The 11,193-nt window shown below is 55.3% G+C and overlaps 1 protein-coding gene and 1 long non-coding RNA gene across 2 annotated transcripts in view; both read left to right on the forward strand.

Moving 5' to 3' along the window:
* Positions 1-11,193, forward strand: part of LOC108314354 — an 18,852-nt gene that overhangs the window by 5,124 nt on the left and 2,535 nt on the right. The gene's annotated exons all lie outside the window — the stretch shown is intronic.
* Positions 4,925-6,223, forward strand: FOXB2 (forkhead box B2). Its single transcript, XM_017543264.2, has one exon. It carries the CDS (start codon positions 4,925-4,927, stop codon positions 6,221-6,223), a length of 1,299 nt encoding a protein of 432 aa, XP_017398753.1.

Below are 11,193 nucleotides of genomic sequence, written 5' to 3' on the forward strand. Positions count from 1 at the left end.
AGAGGAGGCAGTAGCATAGCCAGTAGGTGGCGAAGCTGGAGCTAGAGTGTCGTCTCCTAAATTCAAGGCCAGTGCTTTTTTTTCCTCCAAGAAATAAATGCCCCCGGCCTCAGCCTTTTCCCTTCTACCACCCACCCTCGGGCATTCTGAAAAGTCAAATCGAGCCTATGCACTCAAATCCAAGTAGGGTCGGAGCCAACACCTGTGCTCTGGGCCCCTGCTGGGCCCGGCGCGGGGGGTGGACGGGTCGGAAACCCGGGAGGGATGCACTTCACCAAGCTGTCGGGTCGGGTGGTGACGCTGGAGGCGACGGATTCCTAAAACGCCACAAGGGATGGACGGGTGGCGCTGATGCCCCGCCCCGTCCCGAGCTGCACAGGTGCTGAGCTCCCCGCGCCCAGCGCCCAGGCACCCAGCACCACTCCACCATCGAGATCACAGCTTCAAACCTCAACTCCTTGGAGCCTTCGAAGGCGCAGTTCTGACTTCTGAGTAATCCTGGAAAGAAAAATAACCCCAAAGCGATGAAATGACGCCTCCAGGGTCATCCAGCCAGTGGTGCCTGGGACTCGAACTGAAAGCCAGGTTTCCGCTCTCCGGGGATGACTTTCTCCCACCCTTTTCAAATTCACTTTAGGAGTTCCGTCTGGGAAAAGTATGCGCCGAGAAGTCAGCCGAGGGTCAGGCAAGTGCCAGGCTAGCGTGACCAAGAAGGCTCCTGGGAGACACCCAAACGCAACTAACCCAGACAACCTTCCGCACGTCAGAGGTCAGTGGGTAAAGGGAAAGCCCATGGAAATTGAGATGTGCGTGTGAATCTTTGCCTTCTGTCTAGTCCTGCACGTCATCCTAGCCCTTCGGTAACCTGCGTTCCTCCTCGCGCTGGGCACAGCTGTCCGCAGAAGCCGTAGGAAGGCCTGGCCTAGACCCAGGCCAAGGAGCGCGTGAGACCCTCCAGGGGCTGGGGGCATGGAAGAGAGAGAATGAATAAATAACCGCTCCTAAAGTTCCACATCTTGTTTTACTCCCCTCCATAGAGCCAATTAAACGCAATAAAAGCTTGCCTGAACCCCTCTTCCTAGCAAAGCGTCGCCAACAATTGCCTAAGGGGTAAGCCAAATATGCCTGAGATAATTACACTAAGCCCGGGGCAATGCTTGCCTGCCAGCGTCCTGAGCGCCAGCCAATATTTGGATAGTGCCGTAGTTGTTTAAAAACAAAAAAAAAATTAATTGCGGAAACTTGAAACCGACTGCTTGGTGCCAGGGTGGTTACACGATCTGTTTTTCTTGAGCGGGGGTCTGCAGGCAGCTGGAGCGCGCGCGTTCCGGCCCCCGCGGGTGCCACTGCGCGCCTGCAAAACTTGTCTGAATTAACCTCCCGGGAGCGCGTCCCCCCCGCCCCGCCCACCGCGGCCCCAGCTCTGCAGCCCGGATCCGAGCCGCGTTGGGAATCCCCCAGGATCCTCCGCGGCGGTCGCAGCCCGCCGCTCTCCAAAACAGACGCGCCACTCGCGCTCCGGGTCCGCTCTCTAGGCCACACTTGCGGCCTGGGCCGCCGCGGCCCGCTGTGGCCTCGGTGGTGGGGAGCACTTTCTACCTTTGCCAAGCACACCCTGAATAAGGGAGCGGGAGGCTCGGGGCGTTTCGCTCAGCCTCCGCGGCTGTTCCAGCCCAGTTTGCGTGGAACCCGGCCAGCTGAACTCGGCTCGCGTAGGCCTAAGACACTGGCCCCGCTGGTCAAGTCCCCTGGCGCTGAACTTGAGGCTGTGGCGGCGGGTCTGCAGGCTGTAGCGAGCTCACCCAGTGAGCGTCTGGCTCATTTTTAGTGTTCAAGATTCGTGTTACGCGCCCAAGACTTGTCCCGGGAGTCTTTGAAGAGCCCCTCCCCTCGATCGGTTCCCACGCGCAGCAAATGCCCAAGGGGCTCGGTCCCAGAGCTGCTCCCCAAAAGGAGACTCAGCTGTTCCAGCAACCCGCGGAAGAGATGCTATCCGAGCTACTGACAAAAGATCCCTTTGCTCGAGCTGCGTGTGGGGTCGAAGTCCGGAAAGCCTTTACGGGAGCCGCAAGCGGAGCCCCTCAGCAGCGGCCTTACAGCCGTGCAGTAGACCCCAGCTTCCTGGGCTGGGACAGGACTGTTGTCGCACCATCTTGTTCAAAGGAAAAGGGCCACCTGGCTCCAGCGGGCTCTTGCTGTCAAACTGTGAGCGTCCTTGGAATTCTGTGGCTTCCCGAGGCCATGAGACTGTCCGCTGCTCGGCTCCCTAAAGTGTCTCAGCGGACAAAAATCCCGCAGAAACTCCTATGGCAAGAGAAACGTTTCCGGCATGCAGTGAAAGACAAAACATCGTCCTGTGAAAAGCACTTAGGACCAAGAAGCTGCTCTTTTCCCGGGGGCCTTCTTGCAAGCATCAATCGCAACACCTATTATCAAACATCTCCTGGCCTAGGACAAACTGGCCACACACAGATACCCAGAAATCTAGCTCCTGGCTAAAGGTGGAAATTAGGAGCCTGACTCGCTCGCGGCACTCCTGCGACCTGGCTAAGCTACCCCACGGACAGATGTGCTCCCACGGTGCAGCTCACCAAAAGCCAGAAGCCGAAAATATCTGACCCGGTGTCACCAAGGTTGCTTAGTTAGGGGGCAGCCCCCCAAGCAGCTGGGCTGAGGGCTTTCTTCGAGTTTAGGTGTGGGAAAACTTAGTAAGCATCAGTGTCTAGATGCTCTTTTCTCCTCAAATCGCATAGCAGGAAAGTCTCCGTGAAATTTCCAACTTCAGCCACCCTGTTTTACAAATAATGAAACTGGCCCAGAGACGGAGAGTATACTTGTTTCTAAACTCTGCTTTTCCTCCCAGCCGAAGGGCAAAGGTAGCCAAAACGAGAATACAACGTCAAGTTATCCCTGCAGTAAACCGGCATTCCCTGCTGGGTGTGCGGAAGAGTGCAGAGCAGCAACCTGCAAGCAGAAGGACCTCACGCCTGGGTTCATCCACCTCTCCATCGCAGATCACACCAGGATCCTGTGGATTGATAATTTTTGCTTCTTATTTAATTAACTCCATTCCACGTCCTGCCTCGCCCCACCCCACACCTCCATGCTAAGAAGAGCAAAGACTTCCTTCTAGTACACACAGGTGATGGGACCCCTGAGCCCCCAATTCTTACTTCTGGCCCCAGCTCAGACATCACCATCCCAGAGAAACCTCATCTTGTCCAGCTCATTCGCTACAGGAAAATGTGATGGAGCCTCCATCCGCCAAGCCCTTAGTGTCTATTCTATTAATAATTTCCTGGTTACTGTCCGTCTCGCCCTCTATATCGACTCCTGTCTCCCTGTACGTGGCGCGGATCACTGGGCCTCACATGCAGTTGGCACACAATAAAATTGCGATGAACTTGGCATGTGGCGAAAACACCGCATGCTTTCCTCCCCATGAGCTTTTTCCCTCTAGCCCTCTGGTCATTGGGGTTTCTTGCAGAAAAGAGGCCTTAAGGACAAGATACTCTGAACTTGACCCGGAGTGGCTAGCCCAGGAAAAAGGGTTTATAAGGAAAGAGAAGCTCAGAGCTAGTATATGGGGAAATAGGGAAGGGTAAAAGGAAGGGGACGGGAAAGGGAGATGCCAGAGAGAAGAGAAGCAAAAAGGCAGTGTCCTGCCCCCTCCACGGTGCATGGTGGAGTGGACCCCGGGTGGGGTGCACCATCGGGAACCGCACTCGGAGCTGTGCAGCCTCGGGGCGGACAGCCTGCGCCACCCGCCGCACCAGGCCGTGGCTGGGGGCTGCCGAGCGGGTGGTGAACGCGTTGGGTGGAGAGCGCCCGAAAGGAGGTGGAAAAGGGGGCGGGGGCGAGGCGCGGCGCCTTCTAGCCCCTTCTTCAGCTACAGACGCTGCGGCGGCGGCGGCGGAGTCCCTCAGCCTCGGTCATGTGATAGTCTCGAAGTGTTAGCTGCGGGGGTCGCGGCGTCTCGGGGACCATTACAAAACGCAGCCAGGAGAGCGCGTCGCTGCCACTGCCGCCGCCTCTCCTCCAGACAAGCCGGGGAGAAAGGCGGCAGCTGCGGCGCGGAAGGCTGAGCCTCTTCAGCCAGCACTCACCCGGCATTCGCAGACGCCCCTGCCAGCACGCCGCTGGCGCCCTGCATCCTGCGCCCCCCTGCCCCGCAGCCGAGCCTTCGGGCGCTGCTGCTGCAGAAACTACCAAACTTTTTCTCCCGCAGCGATCGCCTAGGGCTTGGCGTCTCTTCTAACGCCTCTGCGAGCCTCGGAGAAAAGAGAGGCACAGGCTGCTGGGAGCCGATATTCTCTCTCCTTACCCTGATTTATCCCTCCAGGAAAAGGAGAGCTCCAGCGCGGACTGGCTAAGTGCCTGGGCGGGAGACTGCGTCCAGGGCACTGGAAGTCCTGCTGTCACTGGCCTCCTGGACAGCAGGCGCAAACTCAGATTTAAAGGACCAGAGTCTCTATTGCCCAGACCTTCTTGTCATCCAGCTTGGTCTGGGTTTCTCTCGGACCTAGAAAAAGCAAAGAGGCCGGAGGAAACACAACCCCTCGTCACTCTCCACAGCCGTCAGCTACAGTACTCGGTCTTTCGCCACCCGGGGGAAGACCAGAGAAGGCAGTGGTAAACCTGGCGCGCACAGTCGCAGGTTGGGCGCGCCACTCGGCAACCGTCGGGGCCAGAAGTTGCCAGCTTCCAAGAGCTGAGTAGGCCAGAAAGACCAAACTCGGAAACACTAGGCAATTCGCAGAAGGCCAGGAAGAGAAGCAGAGAGGGCCTGGAGGGCGAGCAGGCAAAGTGGTGGGACCGGACGGGCGGAGTGGGAATTAGAGGGGGCAGCCAGGCCCCAGGAAAGAAGTGCGGAGAGACTGTGTGGCCCAGTGCGGGCCAGAGGGCGGTGGAGGAGCCAGGGGCGATGCCGCGGCCGGGGAAGAGCTCGTACAGCGACCAAAAGCCGCCCTACTCATATATCTCACTGACCGCCATGGCAATCCAGCACTCAGCCGAGAAGATGCTGCCGCTGAGCGACATCTACAAGTTCATCATGGAGCGCTTCCCCTACTACCGCGAGCACACACAGCGCTGGCAGAACAGCCTGCGCCACAACCTCTCCTTCAATGATTGCTTCATCAAGATCCCGCGGCGGCCCGACCAGCCTGGCAAGGGTAGCTTCTGGGCGCTGCACCCCGACTGCGGCGACATGTTCGAGAACGGCAGCTTCCTGCGGCGCCGCAAGCGCTTCAAAGTGCTGCGCGCCGACCATGCTCACCTGCACGCGGGAAGCACCAAGGGCGCGCCGGGCGCCGGGCCGGGAGGGCACCTTCACCCCCATCACCACCACCATCCTCACCACCACCATCATCACCACGCTGCCGCGCACCACCACCATCACCACCACCCACCCCAGCCGCCGCCGCCGCCGCCCCCGCCGCCGCCACACATGGTGCACTATTTCCACCAGCAGCCGCCTACTGCTCCGCAGCCGCCTCCGCACCTCCCGTCGCAGCCCCCGCAGCCACCGCCGCAGCAGTCGCAGCCTCAGCAGCCGTCTCACCCCGGCAAGATGCAGGAGGCGGCGGCCGTGGCAGCGGCGGCGGCAGCGGCAGCGGCGGCCGCAGTGGGCAGCGTGGGGCGCCTGTCTCAGTTCCCACCCTACGGGCTGGGCTCAGCCGCAGCCGCTGCCGCAGCCGCCGCGGCGTCCACATCCGGCTTCAAGCACCCCTTTGCCATTGAGAACATTATTGGCCGGGACTACAAGGGCGTGCTACAGGCTGGAGGGCTGCCCTTGGCATCCGTCATGCACCACCTGGGCTACCCCGTGCCCAGCCAGCTCGGCAACGTCGTCAGCTCCGTGTGGCCTCACGTTGGAGTCATGGATTCGGTGGCCGCCGCCGCGGCCGCCGCGGCCGCAGCCGGAGTCCCTGTAGGTCCGGAGTATGGGGCCTTCGGGGTCCCGGTCAAGGCCCTGTGCCACTCGGCAAGCCAGAGCCTGCCTGCGGTGCCGGTGCCCATCAAGCCCACGCCTGCGCTGCCGCCCGTGTCTTCGCTGCAGCCCGCGCTCACTGTCCCCGCGGCTTCGCAGCAGCCTCCAGCGCCAACCACCGTGTGCTCCGCGGCCGCAGCCTCGCCAGTCGCCTCTCTGCTGGAGCCCACAGCCTCGACCGCGGCCGAGAGCAAGGGCAGCTCCCTGCACTCGGTGCTAGTGCACTCCTAGGGGACCTGGCGGGCGGGGGGACCAGCGCGGCTCGGAGAGAAGCCGGGCCCGGAACCGCAGAAACCGCCTGACGGGGAGAGGGCGCCCTGGCCAGGCGGGGTAGAGCTGGTGAGTGTGAGCCTTTGCTGGAACGGAAGGTATTTAAACTGACGAACAACCCCGAAAACTGGATTCTCCAGTGGTCTGAATAAATATAACCCTCCGTGTGTCTGTGTTTATACTATGTTGTACAATCAGATTAATGAAAGCCAATTTTCAGGTAAGAGTTTATATTGAAATTCATATAAATCGATGTTATGGGGGGAGGGGAGAAGGGAACGAAGGAGGTTAGGAAAGCCTCATTCGCTGGTAAATTGGAAGTAGATTCCGACCCTTATTCCTGGGAGTAGAAGCTGCCAGAGCTAAACCTCCCGGGAAGAATCCAACAGAGAGTGACGCTGAAACGGATCAGCCACCACGTTTCTCTTTGCTGTTCTCATCCCCAGCGGTCGCCTCTCGTGAACGTTTAAGACAAAACTGCCGTCGACTAAGGAGATCTCGTTTTATTTGAGAAGGAAAAGAGGAAGCGTTTGATACCGTTATTTTCCGAGTCAGCTAAATGCGCGAGGAAACGGTGTCACTAATAAGGTCGCTTTGGAGGCGGTGGGGGAGAAGAGGAGGCAGCGGAAACCCCACGAAATATCTTTGGGAAACAGCTAAGTTTCTTGACTCTGGCCCAGGGGTCAAGAAGGATGGGAGGAACCGCTAGAGCAATTAGTTTGCACAAAAAAGAATGGCAGCAGCTTAAAGGGTAAAGCCCCAAATTCCAAAAGTTGGGAAACACAACCAAAGAGAGACAATATAGGCGACTTTCCACCTGCAACTCGTTTGTGTATCAATCGGATGAGCGCCCAAGAATAATAATGTGAATTCCCACGATCCGTTCCATTTGGAATTTTAAGGAAACAAATCACTTGTATAGCGGGATTTTGTTCCCCAAACTTATGAATGCAGGAAAAAACTCGGCACATCACTGGACAATATTGCTCTTAACGCTTGCAGGAGCTGTTCCCTTCCAGTGTTCTCGGACGGACGCCAGGGGACCACCCTGTCACCTTTGCACGCTGCTGCCGTTTTGATATCCCATGTGCTGTTCGGGCGTTTATGTCTTTCAGGCGAATTAATTCTTCAGTTTCAATTAGTGAATGGAAAGAAATCTGCTTGTCGCTGCTGCCCTTCCCCCTTCTTGGGCTCCAGGAATAGCACTTTACTCGAGACACACTTTTGGGAATGGAGGGGGGCAGAGTGAGGAGAAATCCTCTTTGCCCTTTGGCTTTAAGTCACCTCCGCCTGGTGTCCTCGCCGCGTTCGGGTTGTGACTTTGTTTATGTCTGCTTGTGTTGTACGCGGTGTTCTCTATTAAAGCTTCTCTCTAGATATCTCTGCTGGCCCCGTGTGAAGGTGTTTCAATTATCCAGTGGTTTGAGTGCCCACTGTTAGGTCAGGGCACTTTGCAAATCCTCCTCCTCCCTCTTATTTCTTAACTTCAGAACTTCAAAGGGGTGAATTCGCGAGCGAGCCACCAGTAAGCACCGATTTCCTCCATTGCTCCTTTCAGCCTTTGGCACAATCATCTCTTTTTCTACTTATTTATTATTAATAGTAGTATTTTAGAGACCAGGTCTCACTGTTTACCAGGCTGGTCTGGAACTCCTGAGCTCAAACAGTCCTCCCATCTAGGCCTCTCAAAGTACTAGGATTACAGGCGTGAGGATCACACGCCCGGCCACCACCTATTTTTAACATGCCCGTTTCCTAATTGAACTTAAGTCCACCACTATGGTAGAGACTGAATCAGCAAACACCTGTAACAGTGCTTTTTTCTTGTCATCACCCCTCTACCATGTTGAGGTCCTCGACTACGGTCTAAGGCCAGGAACTCGGTGTCAGCGGGATGGGTGCCCAATGGCGCCCCCTTAAGTCTGCGGTGCTGGAAGGAGGCAGCCGGGTTGGCGCCTGGACGCTGCCGCTCCCTTATTAACGAGGCACCCGCGCCCAGCCACCGCCGCCTGGAAAACCTGTTGCGCGCGGTCGCCGCGCCTCGGGGGAGACCGCAACCTGGGGTCTGGGTCCGCAGAGCTCTTGGTAGGCAAAAGCCGGCAGCCACGCTGGTCGAGCCGCAGGAAGGGGACTGGTCTGCAGCGGCGGCTGCAGAGCAGCTCCAGGAGTGGGCTAGGCAGCCTTGGCCGGATGCGGCGTCTCTGCTGGAGCCTAGGAAGCCGCAGCCGGGCCTCCGCCCTCCACCCTTTAGCAGGGGTCTACTTTGAACCAGCTTCTGTCTGCCCAGCCAGGCCCAACGACAGTCACCTCTGACCTTTCATCAGAAGAAAATAAAAAGTCAAAAGACGACCCGTGCACAGAATGGCAATGGCAGTGGCAGGAGTGGGGAGGAAGTTAGGTTACATCTTAAAAATAGGTGTTTCCAAGAATCCCTTATTTACAAAGTCCATTGCAGTGTGTGTCAACGTTTTGACTTCGCCTGGGAGACACTTCTCAGGCCAGAAGTTTTGTTTTGGGGGCTCAAACAATTTGGGAGTATATCCCATTCTTCCAGCTTAAGACTGCCAGGTTTCCTGCGAGGTTTACTGGATTATTGAAAGAGAAAAGAAAGAAGGAGGAGGAGACCCTGACATGGGAGTTATAAATTTGGGGGTACTTTGGGGTCTGCCTTCTCTATCTCTAGGTGAGTCTGAAGCCCCGGCCCGAACCTAGTTTAACTGCAGCGAGTTAGGGGATACCAGGAGTTTCTTCGAAACACCTCCTCTTTCTTTCTCACCTGCCTGGATGGCCCAAAGTTCTTTTTAGGGGTGCCCTCTGTCCCGCTTTCAGGTGAGAGGTGCGGCCCAAAGCGACCTGCGGCCGGCGTGGGCTAGGTCAAGGGTCAGCCTCTCCAGGAAGAGAGGAAGCTGTGGCCTGAATCCTCCTGGCACCCAGCCCCTGCCGTGGAAGCCCTCCTGCATCAGTGAGGTAAACACAGTGGTCTGGTTTGATCTTTACGGTAAGGAGAGAAAGAGAAGAGATGAGAAGTCACAGTTTTCATGGGGTTGGGGGGGGGCGGGGGGCGGGATCTTGTTTCCCAGAGGAAGCTGTGCACAAAGTGGAAACTGGAGAACAGGGAGATTCATGTAAATAAACAAGGAAGTGGGGCTTTTCTGCCAAGACCCTGATCCCAAGGGACAAACCAATTAAAGCCCTAGACACCACCCTGAAAACCCCTCTTCACTAACTTGGTGCCTGCTGTTGAACCCCAACTGTATTGTGAGGCCTGCAGCACCCACTGCCCACGTTACCAAGCCAGGAACCCAGCAAGGAATAGTCTTGATAGACCTTTGGGATATCAGGACTGTAAGACTCCCCCTCCAGGGCCAGGCTCACTGCTGTCACCAGAATCAGATCTATATACCCAAGTGCCAAAACACATCCCCTCAAAGACATTGGAGCCAGGTTTAGTGCTTAATAGGGGTCCAGCCATTGACAAAGTATTGGTTTGGCAATAATAGAAGTTTATAGAGAAACACTAAAACCTGTATACAGGGAATAATAAATTAATGGTGACATTTTGGTAACCCTCTCAACATGAAATCATGCTCCTAGTTTCCGGGATGATAGAAAAAGCTGTAGTTGTTTAGCCTGTATCCCACTTAAGTGAACCCTGAGAAAGATGAAGCGAACCAATGAGGATGGAGGGAGGTGTGGATAGTCTTAAAAGTAGACAGAAAACAACTTGGAATGACCCACTTGATTATATTTTGGAGGGAAGCTGAGAACAGAGTTAAGGGCCAAGGTTAGGACAAAGCTATCTTAGCTATCATCCCAAGGAGAGCGGGCCCTCCCACAAGGGCTGGGACTGGCACAGTTGGCATCTGGCACTTAGGAAGCCTGTCAAACAGGCTGGCTTGTGGTCAATTATCTCCTTAAGTAGACTGGCATTAGTCCAGCCAGGGAGGAGGACTAGTTGCATCCATAGGAATCAGAGCCAGTTAGCTGGAAGTGGCACTGCTGAATTCCAAGCATCTTTGCACTGAGCAGTTTGGAAGGCTGATCAACACATCTCCTGGGATTCAAAGGTGACATTTGCCTGCTTGGCACTAGTACAGGGAGACTCCAGCTGAGTGTGGAAATAGAGTGCCTTTGGAGAAGAAACATTGATCATTAAAGCCACTGATTCTCTTTAAATTCCATTAATCTGACAAAAATTGCCATTTTCATTCCGTTTCACTCCAATGCCATTTCATTCTTCACTGTACCTAATTATGAAATGGGAAGAAAGGATAGTTTGGGGGCATGCTCAGGCTTGGATGATGTGGCAATGGCTTGAGGTGGTATTTGTGTTAACCAGATTTTGAGCCTGTGATTCTGTGTCAGGGTGCAATGGCAGGGTGGAGTTGGTGTTGAAAATGGAAAACTAAAGAAATGGTTGCAAAAGCCGGGGATAACCTCTTTTGCAGTTTAAAAGCAGAGCGGGGATCTCAGTGTAGGTGGGAAGTCCTTGAATTCCAGAGAACAAAAATAGTTTCTTCAAGTCCAGCGTTCCCCGTTTTGCTTATTCGAAGTATTTACATTAGCTCTATCTTTCAGAGTTGAAAAGCTATCTTATACTCTTTGGGGGAGATTAAAGAGATTTGCTTGGGATTTTAATTCAGTCTTAAACCATTGTTTAAATGGTATGAGTCTGGCAAAATGCCAGCTATACTCTATCCCAAGCACTTTTCCCCTTTAACTATCCCTGGTGTATTTTAAGGAAAATTCAAGCCACATGTTGCTCTTTCCCACTTGCATCCAATTGTAGTTGTATTGAATTTTTTTTTTTTTTTTTTTTGAGATGGAGTTTCGCTCTTGTTACCCAGTCTGGAGTGCAATGGCGCGATCTCAGCTCACTGCAACCGCCGCCTCCTGGGTTCAGGCAATTCTCCTGCCTCAGCCTCCTGAGT

The sequence above is a fragment of the Cebus imitator genome, unplaced genomic scaffold, assembly GCF_001604975.1.
Source record: "Cebus imitator isolate Cc_AM_T3 unplaced genomic scaffold, Cebus_imitator-1.0 Scaffold150, whole genome shotgun sequence".
NCBI classification, from domain to species: Eukaryota; Metazoa; Chordata; class Mammalia; order Primates; family Cebidae; genus Cebus; species Cebus imitator.